A 24,117-nucleotide genomic window follows, 5' to 3' on the forward strand; every position below is an offset into this window, starting at 1 on the left:
TAGGGGATATATTGTTTTTTGACATTGACTCTCTTCCTTCATGGGTTGATCTGAAACTGAACAGGACAGGTAAAACACCTTCCTTTAAGAATACATCATATTTATTTCACTTATCAAATGTTTTCCGATCTGAGCAGATGAAGGAAAGGACATAAAAGGAGGAATCCACGAGGCTATTGAGATGTATCCCAAATATGAACGGTTCTCTTCCTCTCTGATTGGATTCCAGTCATCTTTAGGCTGCCCGAGCTCGCTTTCGATTTGACAAGAGGGGGTTCGAGTAAACGGAGGGGAGGGGTCTGAGGGTGGAGTAAAGAAAAAAACAAAGACAATCCTCACCAAACGCCATCTTGAAACTGTGGCACTGGTCACAGAAGAGGAAAACGTTGAGGATACTGCACGCTTGGGAAAATGCTGTACTGCCGTTCTTGTCTTGGATACGCTCATGACTTGACAGCAGCGTGTTGACTAAACGAATTAACTGTTGATCTCATGTGTGTTTCCCAACGACGTTTCTGATTAAATCTTGGTTGCTCCAAAGCTGCAATTGGATACGATTTTTACAGACACTGGTTGCCAGCTTTTCCCGTATGCATAACTAGCTCGCAAAAGTCAACGGACAGAACACGTTGCAATCCATTGGGAAGGGAAAATACAATGTTTCTGTTTGGAATCGGATTATGCGCTAGCATAACGTTACATTTTGGAAGGTGAAGACAGCGTTGTGAGGACCAAGAAATTAGATGTATCAAATACAACGTTAGTCCACGACATGCGGTGTATTGAAACGTCTTATTTAGCTAGCTAACGTTAGATAATTTACGATAACTAAAACTAAGTCATTTAAACTACCTGATGCTAGCTAACGTACACATTTTAAAATTGAGGGTTAATTAGCTATGTTCCATGATATTGTTGCTAAATGTACCTGGTTTAGTCTAATTAGGTAAAATAACAATGTTAAACAATTGGAAATCGTTAGTAATATTGCTAGCTACTAGTAGTACTGTAACATGCTAACTAACGTTAGACCAACCTGCAACAAGTCAGTCCACAGCTATGGTTTAAACCATTTTGTAGTCTCTAGCTAGCTACACAAGTATCACCTCTTCCATATTTGTGGACATAATTCGTCAGGACCTTCAACGGTGTAACGTAGTAGCAAGCCTCTTGGCTGGCCAGTGGATATTTTGGACTGGGTCTTCTCAACAAACACCTGTCAGCTGGAAAGTCAGTGTCAATACCACACTATGTTGTTGACAATACTAGCTTGCAAACTAGCTGGCTAGTTACGTTTGTCTTTTTTTGTTTTTGTTGCACAGACCTTCATAACACACAGTGGAGGAGCAAACCTTTGCAGCTGTGTGTTGTGTTTATTTCCCGGAAATAAAAGGATTTCAATTGGATTGAAAATGGGAGCCGCTAGCGAGCTGGCGTTTGCTGTTTTTCTCATCTCGTTTTCCTCAGGTGGGTGGATATCTGTTGGTAAAATAACTGGCTTTGTATGTATGGTTGTGTTAGAAATACTGTACTACTGTACACAGTCAATGATACAATGCGCCTTGGCTTTTGACAGTGACACTTGCCTCGATTTAAAGTTTATTACACTTTGCTTGAACAGAGATCCGATTTGTTTGTCTTTCTCATTAACAAGTATACTGACACCTCCTGTAATGTAAATAGGCAATTTGTTGCATGGCAAACAGGCTGTGCAACAGCGGTAATAGGGATTGAATACTTTAATGCACTTGGGTGTCTTCTCAGTCAGGGCCTTGTATAAGTGGGAAGGTATCTGTTGATTCATAATGTAAGAGGAATCACTGTGTGTGGATATACCTGGAATATGCCTTTTCCTCAGTGTGTGCAGCATTACATTTCCAGTGCGCCAAGACCACTGACAAAACAAACAAAATCATGAAGAAGCATCCATGGTGCTATCATCTGAGGGGAACTAGCCATAAATCACATACTTAGCTAAGCAATCTACCATTTTGTGGAGTGTTAGGGGTCAAATTGAAACTGGTTATGGTGTTATACTTTGTATTCCATGTCATATAGAAGCTTCTCAGGAAAACAACACTTTTTCATGAGGATAGGACTTACCTTTGCTGAGGTCTTGTTTTCAAGTGATCGGAAAAGGTCAAAAGGTTGTGGCTGGTCAATGTTAATCCCTAGTCAATAATGGCACTAAATCACCTGTCTGGATCCTTACATTCAACATGTTTTTTTCCCAATAAGATGGGGTGGTCATATTGTTATGCAATTTTTAGGGTTGGTGTAGAACAGAGATGATTCAAATAAATTGTATTAAATTAAAATGCAGTATTATGCAAATGTTGCACTTAATATGCAAATGAGACAGTACGGTGTACATAATTACAGTAACATAAGACCAATAATTTAAGGTAGGTTGGTCATATTAACAAATGATCATGCTTTATGCAAAACTGAGATTGTGTAAAAATATGAACGAATTTATGAAATTAGAATGCAACTTGTTATACTACTTTATGCAAGGGATATACGTAATATGCTAATTAGTATGTGCACAATTGAAGAAATACAGCATGTTAAGCCCATTCATTTAAAGTAAAATGGTCATATTGTTAACATATATTGATGTTTTATGCAGAACTGGGAGGTTGTAACAATTTAATAAAGCAATACCAAATGTATTTTTAATTTTTTTTTATTGGGAATTGTTTTCCCAATTAGCCACCCAGTTCCATTCACTTAAATGGGATTTATAATTTTTTTACGCTTCTGCTCTTAAACCTTTTAAGCTAGACACATCAAACTAACTTTAAAAATGATTACGTGGGTGCATGTGTGCATATTTATGGTACCAGTCAAACGTTTGGACACCTACTCATTCAAGGGTTTTTCCTTATTTTTACTATGTACTAAGAAATCAAGCTATGAAATAACACATGGAATCATGTAGTAACCAAAAAAGTGTTAAACAAATCAAAATATATTTTATATTTGAGATTCTTCAAAGCTGCCACCCTTGGCCTTGATGACAGCTTTGCACACTCTTGGCATTCTCACAACCAGCTTCATGAGGTAGTTACCTGGAATGCATTTCAATTAACAGGTGTTCCTTGTTAAATTGTGGAATTTCTTTCCTTCTTAATGTGTTTGAGCCAATCAGTTGTGTTGTGACAAGGTAGGGGTGGTATAGAGAAGATAGCCCTATTTGGTAGAAGACCAAGTCCATATTATGTTAAGAACAGCTCAAATAAGAAAGAGAAACTGCAGTCCATCATTACTTTAAACATGAAGGTCAGTCAAACCTGGAAATTTCAAGAACTTTTAAAGTTTCTTCAATTGCAGTCGAAAAAACCATTAAGCGCTATGATGAAACTGGCTCTCATCTGTAAGGCCCTGTTGTATTTGGCGCATGTGACAAATAACATTTGGTTTAAATTTGTTTAACACTTTTTTGGTGACTACATGATTCCATATGTGTTATTTAGTAGTTGTGATGTCTTCACTATTATTCTACAATGTAGAAAATAGTAAAAATAAAGAAAAACCCTTGAATGAGTAGGTGTGTCCAAACTTTTGACGGGTACTCTATGCATGTATTTATAAACCCTGAATGTTTTTTTTCATATTATGAGGCATGTCTTACTTTGCTTCAAAGCTGCCTATAAGAAAAATCTGACCATGGAAACTGGGATGCAATTATTTTATAAAGACTTCATAGAGAGTTTCAAGTTTGAGGAAGCTTACAATTTATCCAACCATTTCCACTGTTCTGCGTGCCGGTAATGATTTTCATATGCACATTTTCGTGGAACAAATCATCACCTATATCTTCGACACACCCCTCTTCCTGTCGCAACATTTCAAAGCTGCAATATGTAACTATTTGGGCTACCTGACCAAATTCACATAGAAATGTAAGTATATAGATATGTCATTCTCATTGAAAGCACGTCTAAGAAGCGATAGATCTGTTCTATGTCCACTATTTCTATGCTTCCTGTTTATTTTTGTTGCGTCTTTTTACTTTTTGTACACCAGTTGCAAATACAATATTTTTGAAAAGACATTTCACAGCTTAGTGCACTTTTTTAAATTATACTCAAGTCACATTTTCACACACATTTTAGATGCTTGTCACTGACAGCCGAGCTTGTGATTTGAGACAATACACAGGTTATTTTTTTAAATTTTTTTTAAGAAGCTAATGATTCTCGATTCCTCTGCGGCTAAGTCATGCTTTCTGGTGAAGTATTTTGAATAATATTATTTATTTTAGCATGTTTATTTCATATAAACTTTTAAACTTTATTTTGTTGTCCAGAAGCCAATAGCACAACCCTAGTCATATTGGCAACCCATCCTAGTTATTGCGTCTTTAGATTCACTGTTTTTGTAAGTTTCTAACAGATATTTTAATCTCTGTCACATATGGAAGCGCCATCAGGTGCGCTGTTTAGAATGGTGTTTTCCCGCGAATTGCATTTTGGAAATGTTTGAAAATAATGTTTTATTGGCTGTTTATTACATGAGTTGCATGTTCTGTTAAGATGCGTTACCAGAATTTAAATGCAATTTCTGTCATTCTGAGCACCGTGGGTGGACGCCCTAATTAACTGACTTGCCGAGTTAAATAAAGGTTAAAAATATAAAAAATGGGTTATGCACCCAATGACCGCTAAATTTAAATCTCCCCGGGTCACGTTGTTCGGCGCCACATTTTCCTAAACGAAACGCTGATACAGCCACTGCAGAGCAACGCTGCCTCTCTCACAGAGCATTACCTCAGCGAACGGCGTCAAGCCAACATACTCCCTCATACAGCTAGCTAGCATCTTGTCATGAGAACAGGTGGCAAAATGTGAATTTTGACTTATCTCTGACACCCCATACACCAAAATGTAGATACAAAGCTCTACTTTGTAACCTGTTGTGTTTTTTAGTGTCTCTGAAAACATCTGAATGACCGAAGCGAAGAAAAAACATTTAACCTTATATTTCAGTCCAAGGACGTCTGTTGACCGTAAAACACCCTCAGAACGTTCCCATACTTGTTGGCAATACAATGTCACATTAATCTTACTCTGGAAGAGGGAGTAATACCTATGGCAAAGAACAAATATGAGCACAGGGGTTTCAGGAAGGCTGTCCCACAGATTTGACCGTTTTCAGCACGGCACTTTACATTTGGGCTCATCACGTAAATAAAGCGTACATTATTGGGATTTTTAGACATGGTTAACTTCCACATTCATGCTTTCAAATGATTTTATGTATTTTAACGAAGACATTTAGTGAAAGTGTATTTGATTACGCATAGCATCTGTTGTTTCTCCTGTCACCTAACACCCTACATTTTGCCAGCTAAGTACCCACTGTCAATATATGGTATCTTAGATGGGAAATACCATCCTGACCTGTACTGTTTTCATTTGAGTGTTGTGCCACTGTTTTGTCATACTGTGGCATCACAACCTCTAGGCCTATACTGGAAATGCAAAATAACACCATAAATGAGAAAAGGTGCCATACATATCTTAATGTAAAGTTATTTTAACTTGGTCCTCATTTCATTGGGGTCTATATGTTTTTGTCTGGTGGTGGTGGACCTCGTGCATCTTTGTCTCATTTAATAAAGACTACAACTTGCTGACTTGAGACTATATGGAATTAAATGCAGAATCCTCACTGGGGAGCAAGCTGCCTAGATAATCCTGTATGTTGTCTGCTTTTGAAAGCTGCTGCTGCCCTTACAGTTGGTCGGTCAAGCAGTGTTTCCCCTATATTAATTTAGCAGTTGAGACGCGCTTTTAAAGGGATAGTCATTGGCTCAATGACTGGAAGTCTATGCGAACAGCTACCCTTCTACCTTTGCCACCACTGCTGAAAAAATCCTAGGGGAAATACTGTCAAGGTCATATTTTCAAGGTTTGGTGACATGTAAAAGTATTAACTATTCTGGCCAACTTACACATTTACATTGTTTCATCTGCATCTTTCGTTCTGTGTTAAACCTGAATATCTGTCACTAAACGTGGGTGTTTGTATACTGAAGTGAGTAGGAATTATGAGGACAGTACATATGCATACCCTAGACCCTGAAGAATGTACTGCAGTGTGACACTCAATAAAGAATTCAAATGGTGTAGCCTCAAACAGTCCTTTGATTCTGATTTGGGACAAAGGCCCATGTAGAGTTTGATCCTCTTTAAAACAAGGCTAAAGAGGTTAGGCTACACAGCCATATGCTGAGGGTAAAGTAGCTCTAGTCGCTTAAACCCTCCGCTCAAAAATGTGTAATGACTTATGTTGGCTTCACCAAAGCCAAGCAACAGCACTATAATTGAATCACACTCATCTTGACATGTCATGTACAGTAATACAGACATGCTCTGCTGGACTTTAGTTGTGTTACTAAAACTGAAACCAAACTCTGCTCTGACTGACTGAAGTGGTTGAGGTTTGGTGTCATCGGTGTGGAATAATAAACCGCTCAGATGCTGTCGTTCGCCTGCCCATGGCCCATTCCTTTCCAGGCTTTGGATCCGGTTCAGGTTACCTGCTGCCTCGCTCTCTAGAGTCTGGACTTGGGTTGAAATAATATTTGAAATCATTCAAGCCTAATCTGTGTTTGATTAAGCTTGCCTGGTGCATCAGGGCCAATGGAATAGTCCCCTAAGTGCAAACTCCACTCCATTTCATATACTCCAGGCAGGCTCAAAGTAAACACTCAAAGCATTCTCAAGAGGCCAAATACTATTTGAACCCAGGTCTGCTAGCGTCCCTCGGAGTCACCAGTCTCCAGGGAACCCTGGAGGCCCCAGAGTGGAGCCCAGGCATTCCTCACCGTGTCAGTTAGTGAAAAAGAGCATGCTCCCACCCCTACCAGGGCTCATGTTGACACTGTCAACCACCAGCAAACCAGACTAGAGAAATGATGAAGCCAGACAGATGTAGCAGGCCTAGGTCTCCCCCTTCCCCTCACAGGCTCCATTAGGTCCAGGCTTCAGGATGGATGGATGGATGGCACAGCTGGAGAACATCTTAGTTTTGGCTAGCACAGTTTTTGAGAAGCAAGGGGAGTTGCACTAAAGTTCTTCACATGTCCAAAAATGTTGAACTCGTTCCAAACTTTTACAGTTTGTTATTTGGGTTAAAGTCTTTCTCTCATCTGCAATATTTTGGTCGCTCACAGTTTAAGGAGCTGCTGGAGTTGACTGGCACTGTGTCCCAGTTTTCTTCTTGTGACCTTCCTGAATAATTAGGGCCCTATAAAATCTGTGATGCGGACAGAATCACGGAATCTAGACATTAAAACTGAATTCAACAATATTCAAAAATGTATTGAATTTAGTAGGAAAACCACTAAATGCAAGCCGAGATCTACCGGTTAGATTTTTTTTTAACATGACTTAAGAAACGTAAGCATATGCAATATTAACCAATTAGCAATGAGGTTTGTGGAGTAAACTGTAGACTATAAACTATACATTATCACCGCATATTGGCTTTGCTTGAACTGCCCTGCCAATGCATTGTTGTTCGGGCCATTTTTAAAAATTATATTTGAGGTAGGCTGTATTATCACACTGGTAATATATCGGTTGTTGTATTACTTGTGAAACACAGCTGAGTGAGCATACATTTAAATAATTAGCTTTTTTGTTTTACTGGGCTGATGGTGCCTGCATCTGATGGCCATTCATTCTCACCAGAGGTAGAGAGCAGCAGACTGAGTGTCCACCTCTCAACATCCCTCCGCTCTCCTTTTCCTCCACTGACACTGACCAAAAAGGGACACCGTCTTCCAGATGATGGAAACTCAAGTCGCACCGCATTATTTCTGCTTCATGCACAAATTAATGTTGCTACTCCTATGAACAGAGAAAGTGAAATATTCCTTGACATTAACAAAGACCCAAGCCGCTAATAATAACAGCAACGCAAGCCTATAGATGCTCATTCATTACTGCTGCAGTGCTTGTTGTAGCACAGAGTGGAAATAGGAAGAATGTGCATTTTATGGCTTATAAAAGTGTTGAATACAAAGTGTTGACAGTGCTGAGTAAGATCTTAAACATGAAGTCACTCATAAAAACGGCATCTCTTTGCTGTATTCGTTGACAGTCTCTGCAGTCATGGTTTTAAACATTCTGAAATCTCACAATATCAACTTTGCTGTAGCTTTCTTTTACACCTGCTACATTACTGCAGACACGATCATCTGAGCCATCCGATTGGCCAGTGGTAGGCCTATAGTGCACATGATTTTCTCTCTGGGCCTGCCGGGAAGGCAGAGTTTTTGTACCTTCAGACACATGAAATGGTTCAAAATGGCAACAGTTTGCCTACCTGGCGCGCAGGGCATCTCAATCGGGTGTATCTACCGCCAACAGCCCGAGACGAATACAAAAAAATAGGAACACAAGGATTTATAGTTGGGTTTTTTACAAAAATGTTTGCCGATCGTCTAGGAATGCCTTGGAGATGAATGAAGTTCAATCTCTTGCATCTCTCAGTGGGCGGATATTTTTGCGATGCAGTCTCGGGGCTACTGTGCACAGATTAAAGTGAATATAGGTTATCAAATAAAACAAATATTTTATTAAAGTAATGTGAATAAATGATAGTTATTAAGTGATGAGCATTAATTGGCAGTCACTATCATCATTGAACTGTTATTGTTTTACTCCTTGTTGTTAAAGCATTCACCCACATAATGCATAGTGCATTTAATGTCCATTTTTTTATTGAAATCAAAAACCCCAATTTAATTTTTAATAACCGAACCGACCTCAAAAAGCACAAAAAAATAAGACTCAAGCATTCGTATTGACTCCACACACACTTTCACACTCTTCACATACACTGCTGCTACCCTGTTTATTATCTATCCTGATTGCCTAGTCACTTTTACCCCTACCCACGTGTACATATTACCTCAATTACCGTACCCCTGCACATTGACTCGGTGCCGGCCCTCTTCCGTTATTTTAATTAGAGCAACTTTTTCTTACTTTTTAACTGCGTTGTTGGGAAAGGGTTCGTAAGTAAGCATTTCACGTAAAGTCTACACCTGTTGTATTTGGCGCATGTGACAAATAAAATTAGATTTGATTTAAAATGCATCAGGGATTTTGTGTTTTCCTATAACCTTTTGAAGAGGCAACGTGGGAATTCCCCAGCCTGTGTGTATGCGTTTGTCTACTTTGTATAGCCGTTAACAATGATGCTAATGATAACCGTCTTTTGGTAGATGGAAAGGCTTTCCCAAAAACCATCTAAATTAAATGTTAGCTACAAAGTTGCCTCTGTTTACCTGGCAGAATGATATCGGGATTATTTTAATCAATCCAGTGGCGATTTGTTTAGCAAACTCTGCAATCACATGCACTACAGAAACACCGCTAACCAAACAATTCTACTGCCGTGCACTTGAATTAAAGGGTATCTAACACCCAAAAATGAAAATTTCTTCGATTTTTCCTAGACCTCAGAAGTGGTCTCCTGATGTGTTTTAAGCATCATTTTTGGTTTTTCTATTTTAAAAAAGTGAGATTTTGAGAGCGGTCTTCAGCATTCAAAAGTTTGGAAAATGGCCTGTGCAATTTTAGGCTTTATTAGTTGAGTGACAACCATTGTAATTTACTAGGTTATTGTTATCAAATATGCTGTTGATAAAAATGGTGTTTTACCGGTATAAAGTAGCCTAAGCAACTGCCTGAGACGACTCTCATCTGGCTATATAGCCTAACTGCTGATCATTCTGATTTATTTTGATGGTTCAGGTTCTCCATCGTCAATAGTTTTGGTAGTTTTGCTTTAAACCACAGTGGTCATTTTTAGATACAGTGCATTCGGAAAGTATTCAGACCCCTTCACCATTTTCACATTTTGTTATATTACAGCCTTATTCTAAAATTGATTCAATATATTTTTTTATCAATCTACACACAATATCCCATAATAAAAAAGCGAAAACAGGTTTTTAGACATTTTTGCAGATGTATAAAAAACAAAGAACCCATTGCTACGAGACTGGAAATTGAGCACAGGTGCATCCTATTTCCATTGATCATCCTTGAGATGTTTCTACAACTTGGAGTCCACCTGTGCTAAATTCAATTGACTGGAAAGGCACACACCTGTCTATATAAGGTCCCACAGTTGACAGTGCATGTCAGAGAATAAACCAAGCCATGAGGTCAAAGGAATTGTCCGTAAAGCGCCGAGACAGGATTGTGTCAAAGGCACAGATCTGGGGAAGGGTACCAAAACATTTCTGCAACATTGAAGGTCCCCAAGAACACAGTGGCCTCCATCATTCTTTAATGGAAGAAGTTTGGAATCACCAAGACTCGTCCTAGAGCTGGCCGCCCAGCCAAACTGAGCAATCAGGGTTGAAGGGCCGAAGGGAACTCGATGGTCACTCTAACAGAGTTCCTCTGTGGAGATGGGAGAACCTTCAAGAAGGACAACCATCTGTGGCCAGACGGAAGCCACTCCTCAGTAAAGGGTATTTGGAGTTTGCCAAAAGGCACCTGAAGGACTCTCAGACCATGAGAAACAAGATTCTCTTGTGATGAAACCAAGATTGAACTCTTTGGCCTGAATGTCAAGCGTCACTTCTGGAGGAAACCTGGCACCATCCCTACGGTGAAGAATGGTGGTGGCAGCATCATGCTGTGGTTATGTTTTTCAGCGGCATGGACTGGGAGACTAGTCAAGATCGAGGGAAAGATGAACAGATCAAAATACAGAGAGATCCTTGATGAAAACCTGCTCCAGAGCGCTCAGGACCTCAAACTGGGATGAAGGTTCACCTTCCAACAGGACAATGACCCTAAGAACACAGCCAAGACAATGCAGCGACGCTCCCCATCCAACCTGAAAGAGCTTGAAAGGATCTGCAGAGAAGAATGGGAGAAACTCCCCAAATACAGGTGTGCCAGGCTTGTAGCGTTATACCCAAGAAGACTCGAGGCTGTAATCGCTGCCAAAGGTGGTTCAACAAAGTACTGACTAAAGGGTCTGAGTACTTATGTAAATGTTATATTTCAGTAGGATATTTTTTAAATAAATTTGCACACATTTCTAAAAACCTGTTTTTGCTTTGTCATTATGGGGTATTGTGTGTAGATTGATGAAAGATATATTTTTAATCCATTTTAGTATAAGGCTGTAACAAAGTGGAAAAAGTCGAGGGGTCTGAATATTTTCCGAATGCACTGTATACAGGGTAAAGTTGATAATTTCATAACAAGGACAATCACTTTTTCTACCTGCACTGGACGGTTGAAGCAGGAGGAAAAGAAACCTTCCAATCGGTCTTAACCCATTTTGAGCAGAAATTCTATATGCATATATTCATTATGCTATATCATAGCTCATTTTTGGAGATAAATACTGATACATTACTACCTCAAACTCTTGGAACCTGCAGAAATGACTAATTAGTAATAATAATAATTTGTACATTTGTACAGCATTATAGAAGAACAATCTTAGTGCATAAAATACAAGTAAAAAAAAAAGACATTTATACTGAACAAAAATAGAAACAGAACATGCAACAAGTTCAATGGTTTTACTGAGTTACAGTTCATATAAGGAAATCAGTCAATTTAAATAATTTCATTAGGCCCTAATCTATGGATTTCACGACTGGGCAGGGGCGCAGCCATGGGTGGGCCTGGGAGGGCATAGACCCACACACTTGGGAGCAAGGCCCACCCTCTGCAGAGCCAGGTCCAGCCAGTCAGAATGATTTTTTCCCCCACAAAACAGCTTTATTACAGACAGAAAGACTCCTCAGTTTCATCAGCTGTCCGGGTGGCTGGTCTCAGACGATCCTGCGGGTGAAGAAGCCGGACGTGGAGGTCCTGGGGTGGCGTGGTTACACGTGGTCTGCGGTTGTGAGGTCGGTTGGACATACTGCCAAATTCCCTAAAGCGACATTGGAGGTGGCTTATGGTAGAGAAATTAACATTCGATTCCCTATCAACAGCTCTGTTGGACATTCCTGCAGTCAGCATGCCAATTACACGCTCCCTCAACTTGACATCTGTGGCATTGTGTTGTGTAACAAAATGGTACATTTTAGAGTGGCCTTTAATTGTCCCCAACACAAGGTGCACATGTGTAATGATCATGCTTTTTAATCAGCTACTTGGTATGCCACACCGGTCAAGGGGATGGATTACCTTGGCAAAGGTGAAATGCTCAATAAAAGGGATATATACAAATTTGTGCACAAATATTGAGAGAAATAAGCTTTTTGTACGTATGGAACATTTCTGGGATCTTGTATTTCAGCTCATGAAACATGGAACCACCACTTTGTTGCGTTTAGATTTTTGTTCAGTATAGAACCGTCTTGAAAGGGAGGGATGCACTTCCCATATTCTGTCAATTGGCGGAGTTACACCCACTTACAGTGGCAAGAAAAAATATGTGAACCCTTTGGAATTACCTGGATTTCTGCATAAATTGGTCATCAAATTTCATCTGATCTTCATCTAAGTCACAACAATAGACAAACATAGTGTGCTTAAACTAATAACACACACATTTTTTTCTTTCTTCTCTATATTGAATACATCATTTAAACATTCACAGTGTAGGTTGGAAAAAGTATGTGAACCCCTAGGCTAATGACTTCTCCAAAAGCTAATTGGAGTCAGTAGTCAGCAAACCTGGAGTCCAATCAATGAGACAAGATTGGAGATGTTGATTAGAGCTGCTTTGCCCTATAAAAAACTCTCACAAAATGTGAGTTTGCTGTTCACAAGAAGCATTGCCTGATGTGAACCATGCCTCGAACAAAAGAGATCGCAGAAGACCTAAGATTAAGAACCGTTGACTTGTATAAAGCTGGAAAGGGTTACAAAAGTATCTCTAAGAACTGTTGACTTGCATAAAGCTGGAAAGGGTTACAAAAGTATCTCTAAAAGCCTTCATATTCATCAGTCCATGGTAAGACAAATTGTCTATACATGGAGAAAGTTCAGCACTGTTGCTACTCTCCCTAGGAGTGGCCGTCCTGCAAAAATGACTGCAAAAGCACAGCACAGAATGCTCAATGAGGTTAAGAAGAATCCTCGTGTCAGCTAAAGACTTAAAGAAATCTCTGGAACATGCTAACATCTGTGTTGACGAGTCTATGATATGTAGAACACCACACAAGAATGGTGGTCATGGGAAGAAGCCACTGCTGTCCAAAAAAAACATTGCTGCACATCGGAAGTTAGCAAAAGTACACCTGGATGTTCCACAGCGCTACTGGAAAAATATTCTGTGGACAGATGAAACTACAGTTGAGTTGTCATTTTGCACTATCAAGACGTTTTGCAGGAGAATGTAAGGCTATCTGTCCGCTAATTGAAGCTCAACAGAAGTTGGGTGATGCAACAGGACAACAACCCAAAACACAGAAGTAAATCTTCAACAGAAGAAAATACGCCTTCTGGATTGAGATGCTGTGGCTTGACCTCGAGAGCAGTTCACACCAGACATCCCAAGAATATTACTGAACTGAAACAGTTTTGTAAAGATGAATGGTCCAAAATTCCTGACCGTTGTGCAGGTCTGATCCGCAACTACAGAAAACATTTGCTTGAGGTTATTGCTGCCAAAGGAGGTTCAACCAGTTATTAAATCCAGGGGTTCACATACTTTTTCCACCGTGCACTGTGAATGTTTACACGGTGTGTTCAATAAAGAAATGAAAACGTATAATTGTTTGTGTGTTATTACTTTAAGCAGACTGTATTTGTTGTGACCTTAGATGAAGATCAAATCACATTTTTTATGACTAATTTATGCAGAAATCCAGATATTTCCAAAGGGATCACATACTTTTTCTTGCCACTGTATGTACTGTACACAAAGGTATGATGTGTATGGCAAGACGTGTCCATAATTAGTCTAAGGTTGCCGTTAGTAAACCATGAGTTTCACTTTCAGCCCACTGCAATTTTCTCAGCGCTCAGGACTCGGGAGGCCTAAAGTAAAAAGGGCTTAGTCCTAAGTGTAATTAATGTGTCCTGCAGATGTTGCCTTATGCTCCGCAGGACTGCAATAGTCTAGACAGACTGGCTGCTCAGCGTACGGCCTTGCTTAGATCCAGGCTGATTAAAACTGGTATTTGTACATTTTATCATGTTCTGGTTTCAAGTCTCTCATGACTCTCTTTCCCCTTGCTCTTTTTTGCTCCCGATAAGACTTCTCTCTCTCACTGACTCGGCCTCCAAAGCACAAAGGGAAGTCTGGGTTATATGTATCTGCTGCTTGTTGAACAGACAGGTTGATTTGCTTCCAGTAGGCTAATGCACACTAAATGGTTAGATAGGGACCCATTACTAATAATCATGGCCTATTTAAAGACCTATTTGAAAATGTAGGCTTTTCCTGTAGAACATGAGCACTGTGCAGGTAGGTACATTTACATTTTAGTCATTTAGCAGACGCTCTTACCCAGAGCGACTTACAGTAGTGAATGCATACATTTCATGCATTTTTTTGTACTGGCCCCCCGTGGGAATCGAACCCACAACCCTGGCGTTGCACACACCATGCTGGCGTTGCAAACACCATGTTCTACCAACTGAGCCATAGGTATTTTCGAACCCTGTGGATGAAAGAAGCGACATAGAGTACAATAGTGTAGTAAGAGATGCTGGGGAAGACCTTTTTATCAACTAGGCCCCAAGTAGGCCTGAAATAGTCCTAGCTATACATGGTTGTGAGCAGTCATTTGCATAGAATTTTGCTTTCCCTATTCCCTTCTGGTCATAAATTATTCTTGCCACAATTTTCCTCCAAGATAATTCCAGACAATTTAGCTAGCTGGGGTTAGTGCCCTTACCCCAACCCCCTGCCCCTACACCCAACACTGCGGAGGATAATTAGCTGTTTAAAATTGTATTTCCTTCATGTAGAATAAACTGTAAGAATGTACACTATGCACAGAGCTGGCTGCCTATAAGGCTGGCGCAGGGCTCTGGAATATTGGTGCCTGTACAGTAGACTAGTTCATTCGGTGCCCTAAATGCTGTAGCCTTGGCCGTAAGCAAAGCAACTGGCCATCAGCAGTATATTTGAAGTGGAGACTGATAGGCTGTCGGACATTCCAGCAAGGATTAAGGGGATTGGATGCTGTTGCTGAGTTTGCTGGTTTTACTGGCCTGTATGGAAAGACTGCAGGCTTTGTGACCGGGTCTAGCTAGCGACTAACCGGTTCAGTGTTCTTTGTTTGAAGTCAGTATCAACTTATTTTGAATAGAGAAATGATTTATATTGAATAACCAATAAGGATACATAAGCCATTTCCAAGTATTGTTAGTTGCTACTTAACAGTCACTAGAGATGCTGCTCGACATTTGGCCATAAGTGGCTGATTCCAAGGGTCCAGCATCCCTCACCCTGTCACAGTAAAGTGATTACACCAGGCAGGCAGAGTGGAGAGCAATATTCCTCCTGATGGGCTACAGTGGCACTTCTACTGTATATTATATAACTGTAACCGAATCCCTGGAAACCAGCCGCATAGGGGTGTGTGTGTGTGTGTGTGTGTGTGTGTGTGTGTGTGTGTGTGTGTGTGTGTGTGTGTGTGTGTGTGTGTGTGTGTGTGTGTGTGTGTGTGTGTTTGTGTGTGTTGCAGCAGCAGGGTGCACAACCACATGATTCCGCCTGCAGTGAGTCTCCTGTCTCTAGTCATTGCATAATGCAAGCTGGCCGATAGTCAGCAGCAACCCTACACTGCAGCAGTTGCAGCTGTGTATCTAGGCACTCCTGTCCCTCAGCCACATCACAGAGAGAGAGAAACTAGGCCCAGTGTTTTTCCATAGCTCCTCCTATGTCGTTGATCATGGCAGAACACGGGGCATGTTATTCAGTGGGTGCAAAGTCCAGGATATAGTAGGTATATCTGTAGTCTCGATCGCCAGACTCCGGGTCCTCCACAGCGGCTGTGGTGAGAGACTAGTAGATCTGTAATGCATAGAACAGAACCAAAGGTTTTTTTCTTAATCAGATAACGCTGCATCTTCATACTCAAGCTGGTTGTAATTGTGCAATACAGTTATTGGATTGAAGGAGTCAATTGAGTGTAACTGAGTAGTAACAAGTGGTTCTAGAAGTTGAACACTCCCCGGTGTCAGTAGAGCTGTTAGCTGTTTAAGGGACCCCTCTCTACACCCCATATCTTTTCCTGCCAGTTGTTGTTGGAATTGTAATAGGATGCCCCGGTACTCTCAACATAGCCGAGAAGAGAAAGAAAAACAATTTCTTCAGGCGTCTGCTGCTCTGCTTCTTGACACTGCTTTATTTATCTAAACTGGACCCTAAAATGCCTGACGTGTAAAGGGTTTTCCTAACGTCACGTGAAAGCATGATGGTCCTGGAAAAAGAAACATTAGGCTATATATAATTATGTCATTACAATTAGTGCTGACTCCGTAGGATCTCAGCTCTGCAGAAGTAAGCAGTGTTTCAACCAGGCAGCTCTAATGGGGCCTGGTCACTAGTAGTGCACTATATAGGGAAAAGGGTGCTAATTGTGATGCTTTCTACGTATCAGCTACGAGCCTCGGCAGCTGCTGTGCCTCCAATCAGACAAACAGCTGGCTGTAATTGCCCCAATTTTCCAGCTACATTTACATTACATTTAAGTCATTTGGCAGACGCTCTTATCCAGAGCGACTTACAGCTAGAAAGTTGTAGTAGTAAAAGCTGCTCCTGGTCAACTGCAAAGAACCTGGGTTGTATTCAGTAGGAACAAAACGCTAGAACAAGATCCAAAGTAACTGAGTGAAACGGGGAGGTAGTATCTGAACTTGTCCAATAAGTATTTCTCAACCCATGTCCACTACTCTCCTCACCAAGCCAGTGGTAAGTCTCGTGAGACCTCTGCACTCTTGCCTTTGGCTTGCCTTTGGCTAGCTCCAGTGCTTTTGGAGGTAAAATCATTACCGTTTAACTTCTTGCCATTCCTGTACACTAGCAGCATTGCCTGAGGGGAGGTTACCTGAAGGCTTGGTAAGCTGAACATTAACCTCTCTAGGGTAGGGGGCAGTATTTTCACGGCCGGATGAAACACGTACCCAAATTAAACGGCCTACTACTCGGGCCCAGGAACTAGAATATGCATATTATAATATGCATATAAAATGTCACAACGAAAAGTTTAAAAAAAGTTATATTTACGTTCGTTCAAACATGTCAAACGTTGTATAGCATCAATCTTTAGGGCCTTTTTAACTTAGAACTTCAATAATATTCCAACCGGACGATTCCAATGTCTTGAAAAAATGTTTTGGAACACAGCTACCCCTCACGTGAATGCGCGCCAATGAACTCATGTGCTTTCCTGAGTCAACAACTTCCAACTTCCTCTGTTCGCTCTCTGTTCACCATAGACGCCTCAAACAACTTTCTAAAGACTGTTGACATCTAGTGGAAGCCTTAGGAAGTGCAAAATGAACCCTAAGTCACTGTGTGTTGGATAGGCAATGACTTGAAAGGACTACAAGCACCAGATTTCCCACTTCCTGGTTAGATTTTTCTCAGGTTTTTGCCTGCCATATGAGTTCTGTTATACTCACAGACATCATTCAAACAGTTTTAGAAACTTCAGAGTGTTTTCTATCCAAATCTACTAATAATATGCATATTCTTGTTCCTGGGCCCGAGTAGTAGGCCATTTAATTTGTTTACGTTTTTCGTCCGGCCGTGAAAATACTGCCCCTACCCAAGAGAGGTTAAGCGAGCAGTGTGTCAAGAAGCAGTGCGGCTTGGCAGGGTCGTGTTTCAGAGGACGCGTGGCTCTTGACCTTCGCCTCTCCCGAGTCCGTACGGGAGTTGCAGCAATGGGACAAGACTGTAACTACCAATTGGATGTCACGAAATTGGGGAGAAAAAGGGGTAAAAAATATATTCTTCACTCCAGTTTATCCTGGGGTGACCCCTGAAATCAGTCCATTGTAAAGGCTGGTGTATTGTTGTACTCTGGGAGCGACTGAATTAATGACTCACTGGCGATTTCTCAAATGAATTCCCTTTCACTTCGTCTTAGCGCTGGGCACCTTCACGAGAACAGGGATTGTTGTTTTTAAGGGTAAAGATGCACCCAGCTTGAAGCAATTCTATGTGGAGTTCTGTCGGCCAATCTCTCACAAAATCAACCAGCGAATCGTCAATAATCATTATTCGTTAGGATATTTGCTCTGTGTCTTTGTGCCGATTTAATATTCTTGCAAGATTCCAACATCATAACCTACGGTCTCTGAACAAACGCATCCCAGCTAATCATTTTAATCTCTGCTTACGGCAGTTAGTAAATGATTTATTTCATTTCGTCAACGACATGAGCAATTCCACCCTGTGCTATGACTATGCCAAGTGTTTAATGAATAGTTTGGTTTACACACACACACACGGCAGTACAGGAGGTCCCCCATGCAGGGCTGGTTCCAGACGTTAGAGACATAAGGGACATTTCTGTGAGGTTAAGGAACTCAGTCAGGGTCTCAACTTACTGTTGAGAGTAAGAATAGTAGAATACACCAAGTGCAATTTCGAAATGTGGTTGTGTATCAGCAGTTTTTCTCTTACGTCACTCAATTAGTCATGTCGACTAACAATTTTTAGATTGGTAGTTAGTCTGGCCAGCTATCCAAACTTGTATTAATCATGGCCGAATACCGACCGGGCACCTGCCCAGGGGCCATGATCTCTAGGGGGGCCACATTGATTTTGTTAGTCATTCTCATTCAGATATATTAACATGGCATAAGCCATTACAGACTGTGTAGAATTGCCTCAAATCTTCAGATGCTGCTTTCTCTCACCCTCTCTCTCTCCTCTCACTATCGCCCTCTCACCCATCCATCCATGCTGCCTGTCTGTCTCTCAGACCCGTCCCAGAGCCACTGGACTGAGCGGAGCCCTTTAACTCTGAAATGCTCCGGGCCTCAAGCTCATATGATTACCTTGTCAGTCCCAGCATAACCTTTTGGTTTCTGGACAGGCAGCAAGTCAGGAAGGCAGCGTGTCGGGGAGCCTTTGGTGAGGCTGCCATGTCCAGACTCACTTCCTGTACTGTAGTCCACCAGCCTGCCAGTCAGTCAGTGTGCTGTACATAAAAGGCAATGGCCCTGTCTATCTAAACCACGACATTTGATTGCATTTAGGTTGAGTGGGGAATGGGAGGTCGTCTGGTGGGCAATGTTCACTTTGCATCTGCTTGTACTGAAAGTAGCCAATTAATGTTCCCTTGACCTTAGTTAATGTTTATACTGTGGGCATGTTTCAGTACATCTAAGGACAAAGATGTTCTCCAAGCTAGAAATGGAGGGCACTCAGGGCAGAGTGATAGTTAGGCTACACTCTGAGCAGGAGGCAAATCAGAGTAAGCATTGTTGTGAGCAACGCTGGTCTCTCTCCATGTACAGTAGTAGTACCACCATGTCTTCTGTAGCGCAAAGACCTCTGTATATTGACATTTCCTCCGACGTTGTGTTATCTTAACACTTCAACTACAGCTCCTTCTAACAAGTGATCATGAGTTGACAGAGGTTTGCGGGTTAGCTCATTGTAAACCTGCGGTGAGGGATGTTTTTGTTAAGTCTGAATGCCTGGCTCTCGAATGTTGTTTTGGCTAACCACAAAAAAACAGCTCCGATTATGATGAGGCTTGAAACCATATGGTTCCTCCAGGCTAGTTTTGCAAAGTGTTGTGACTATTCTGTTACGTGCTTTGTGGATTACATTAATTCCGGCCGATGACTTTCGTTAAACAGGATGAACTACTTTCATTGAAAACATGTCACACGTATCTGTTCTGTTTAACAGAGGCTTGTGGTTAGGAATGGTTTGGTTTTAAACAGTGAGCCTGGACTGCAGTCATTCTTTAGTTTTTCCTCTGAACTTCAATCTCTGGATATTAGGTTTATAAACTATTTGGTTTGTTTTCAGGCTGTTTGTTTTCAGGCTGTTTGTTTTATTGCGGCCTGTTTATTCTGTTGAATGTTTATTCATTCCCACGCCTGCCCAGAAATCCTCATTGCAGTATTTCGTAAGGAAATGGCATGACGCTATAAACATCCACCCATCATTTGTTTAATCTTGAGTTTAACCTGAATCCCACAAATCACTTGAGTCATTACTAATTGAGTCATTCTGAAATTCTTTGAGATGTTTCCGAGAAGTTTCTCACTCCCTCCCATATATTATCTCTCTGCAGACAAACAAATCATCCTTTTTCAACACTTTTGATGTTGTTCTAACAAAGCGTTGTTCTGTACCATAAAGCTAAATTGTGTCACAAATGGCACCATAAAGCTAAACTGTGTCACAAATGGCACCCTATTCCCTACATAGCGCGCTATGTAGGGAATAGGGTGCCATTTGAGACGCAGAGCTGCTGTGTGCTGTTTGTGTGGGAGGGAATGTGTTCTTAAGGCATATCTGCCGCTTTGTGTGGGCTATGCTATGCACTCACCCTGATTGGTATCTGAAGGAGCTGTAACTAGCGATCGAGTCAGAAGATTGATTGAGCATTTCTGTTGGAAGTGTTTTGCTTCCATTCTGTTCAGTAGTCTAGTGTTCAACTTAGCCTATGGGATGCAGGAACATTGTGTGCAATACTGCTTAGTTTGCACTGTAGAGCTACATTGGCTATTTTATGTAAAGGGTATTTTCCATCTAAAAAGGACCCATGAGCACCAACGTGACGTTGATAGGAGCATGTCAAATTGGGTGTCAAATGAAAGCTAGTCTATATTTGAGAAGTTGAGGCATTTGTAGATTTTACAAGCATTTTTTATCCTAAAAATGTGGAGTAAGGAAAGGCTTTGATTTCTGGTCAAACAAATGGAATAGGAGTCTTAGACGACATTATTGGTGTAAAGTACTTAAGTTAAAATACTTAAGTACTACTTAAGTCATTTTTTGGGGTATCTGTACTTTACTTTACTATTTATATTTTTGACAACTCTTACTACATTCCTGAAGAAAATTATGTACTTTTTACTCCATACATTCTCCCTGACACACAAAAGTACTCGTTACATTTTCAACGCTTAGCAGGACAGGGAAATGGTCTAATTCAGACACTTATCAAGAGAACATCCCTGGTCACCTCTACTGTCTCTGATCTAGCGGACTCACTAAACTCAAGCTTTGTTTGTGTTGATGTCTGACTGTAACCCTGGCTATCCATACATTTTTTTTAATTAGAAAATGGTGCAGGGGTTCAAACTGCAGAACCCAGTTCCTACATTTGAATATAATTTTTTTTTTAAACAAACTATGCTACATTTTATCTCTGGGACCCTCAGGATGACAAATCAGAGCAAGATTACTGAATGTAAGTACATTATTTACCTTCAGAGGTGAGTGTATCGAACCAGTTGCCGTGATAAAAGTGTTTTGTTTTTGTACATTCTCTTCAAACAATAGCATGGTATTTTTTTCACTGTAATAGCTACTGTAAATTGGACACTGCAGTTAGATTAACAAGAATTTAAGATTTCTGCCCATATAAGACATGTCCATGTCCCGGAAAGTTGACTGTTGTTTACAACGTCGTTCTAGTCACAATAGCGCATGTTAGCAACAACTGTCCCTGTTGAGAGACACCAATCCCGTAGAGGTTAAAGGCAGTGCAGTCGAAAATTAGATTTTATTGTGTTTTATATATATTTCCACACTAAGGTTGGAATAATATTGTGAAATTGTGTAAAAGTCCCTTTTAGTGTAAGAGCGTTTTGAAAAGACTGCTAAAATTTCAGCCTGTTTTGGTGGGATGGAGTTTTCACCTTCCATGGTGACATCACCATGTGTTTATTAGGCCAATAAGAAAGAGTTAAAAACCTCTCTGCCAAGAACAGCACATTTCCCCCCCCTCTCCACTCAAACCACTCCTGTCAGTCCTAGCAAAATTCTTGCTTGAGAAATTGCTCTTTGCTGAGATGCTATTTTTTATTACCATTTTACTTGAAAACAATCACAGTAAGGTGCCTTCAGAAAGTATTCATACCCCTTGATTTATTCCACATTTTGTTGTTACAGCCTGAATTCAAAATGGATGAAATATTATTTTTTTCTCACACATCTACACACAATACCCCATAATGACAATTGGAAAACATGTCTTTAGAAATGTTTGCAAATGTATTAAATGAAATACAGAAATATATAATTTACATAAGTATTGACACCCTTGAGTCAATACATGTTTGAATCACTTTTGGCAGCGATTACAGCTGTGAGTCTTTCTGGGTAAGTCCCTAAGAGCTTTGCACACCTGGATTTTACTGTATATTTTCACATTATTATTTTAAAACTTATTCAAGCTCTGTCAAGTTGGTTGTTGATCATTGCTAGACAGCCTTTTTCAAGTCTTGCCAGAGATTTTAAAGCCATTTATGTCAAAACTGTAACTAGGCCACTCAGGAAGATTCAATGTCTTCTTGGTATGCAACTCCAGTGTATATTTGCCCTTGTGTTTTAGGTTATTGTCTTGCTGAAAGGTAAATGTATGTCCCAGTGTCAGTTGGAATGCTCTATTCCATTATTATTTCTATCCCAAACAAACTCCCTAGTCCTTGCCGATGATAAGCATACCCATAACATGATGCAGCCACCACCATGCTTGAAAATATGAAGAGTGGTACTCAGTGATGTGTTGTGTTGGATTTGCCCATAACATAATGCTTTGTATTAAGGACATAAAGTTAATTTCTTTGCCACATTTTTTGCAGGTTTACTTTAGTGCCTTATTGCAAACACAATGCATGTTTTGGAATATTTTTATTCCGTACAGGCTTCCTTCTTTTCACTCTGTTATTTAGGTTAGTATTGTGGAGTAACTACAATGTTGTGCATCCATCCTCAGTTTTCTTTACAGCCATTAAACTCTGTAACTGTTTTAAAGTCACCGTTGGTCTGATGGTGAAATCCCTGAGCGGTTTCCTTCCTCTCCAGCAACTGCATTAGGAAGGAGGCCTTTTATTTTTCTAGTGACTGGGTGATACACCATCCAAAGCGTAATTACTTCACCATGCTCAAAGGGATATTCAATGTCTTTTATACTCATCTACCAATAGGTGCCCTCCTTTGCGAGGCATTGGAAAACCTCCCTGGTATTTGTGGTTGAATCTGTGTTTGAAATTCACTGCTTGACTGAGGAACCTTACAATTATCTGTATTTGTGGGGTACAGAGATGAGGTAGTCATTCAAAAATCATGTTAAACACTATTATTGCACACAGTGAGTCCATACAACGTATTGTTACTTGTTAAGCACATTTTTACTCCTGAACTTATTTAGGCTCCACATAACAAAGGGGTTGAATACCTATTGACTAAAGACATTTCAGCTTGTATTAATTTGTAAGCATTTCTAAAAACATAATTCCACTTTGACATAATGGGGTATTGTGTGTAGGGCAGTGACACAATCTCAATTGAATCCATTTTAAATTCAGGCTGTAACACAACAAAATGTGGAAAAAGTCAAGGACTGTGAATACTTTCTGTCGTCACTGTAGTTGTTACCTAGAAATGATTTGATATTGAGATAAAAACGGCTGCATTGGATCTTTTTAAGATATTTTCACATTTCTCTCTCTCTCATGAAGAGGGAGGATCATGAAAGTTCACAGAAGTAACAAGGGAAGGTAGACCTACCAATTAGTTATAGTGTTTTAACTGATATCAAATGTGTTTTATTAATTATTAGGCTGTGATTAAAACTGGTAATTTTGTTTCCAAATCAGTAGCAGAATTAATAGAAATCATAGTAGCCACAAACCACAGTTGGGTTACCTGCTACTGTCCTCACTTCCACTGGCACACTGTTATGTTCAGCTCTTAACTGTTTTTTTTTTTCTTCTGTTGTCTGGTGGTCATCGCAAGTCTGTGAAAACCGTCTGGACAACCTCCCACTCTCCCTCTCTCGCTTTCTGCCTCTCTCGTAATTCCGTTAACGTATGTAAATCCACTTACTACCTACCGTAGTTCAATAACCAAAATAAATTGGTGTCATGTCATAGCTGACACCACATTCTTTCTGCAGATATTTTGCAATCTTAGTTCGGAGCAGATATTTAAGAGTTTTTGGAA

The 24,117-nt window shown here is 40.4% G+C and overlaps 1 protein-coding gene across 5 annotated transcripts in view; it reads left to right on the forward strand.

The window, feature by feature from the left end:
• Positions 1-323: 323 nt before the first annotated feature.
• LOC115179829 (activin receptor type-2A-like) overlaps positions 324-24,117 on the forward strand; it is a 43,173-nt gene continuing 19,379 nt past the window's right edge. Inside the window, exons 1-2 of one of the 5 annotated variants that reach the window (XM_029741648.1) lie at positions 327-1,230; positions 1,323-1,467. In XM_029741648.1, the coding sequence (XP_029597508.1) occupies positions 1,413-1,467 (55 nt within the window). In that variant the 5' untranslated portion in view covers positions 327-1,230; positions 1,323-1,412. Of the gene's footprint in view, positions 1,468-24,117 lie in introns of all 5 variants that reach the window. The other 4 variants (XM_029741649.1, XM_029741651.1, XM_029741647.1 and 1 more) reach the window with 4 other exon arrangements.

This window comes from Salmo trutta, chromosome 39 (genome assembly GCF_901001165.1).
Source record: "Salmo trutta chromosome 39, fSalTru1.1, whole genome shotgun sequence".
In the NCBI taxonomy this organism is placed as follows: Eukaryota; Metazoa; Chordata; class Actinopteri; order Salmoniformes; family Salmonidae; genus Salmo; species Salmo trutta.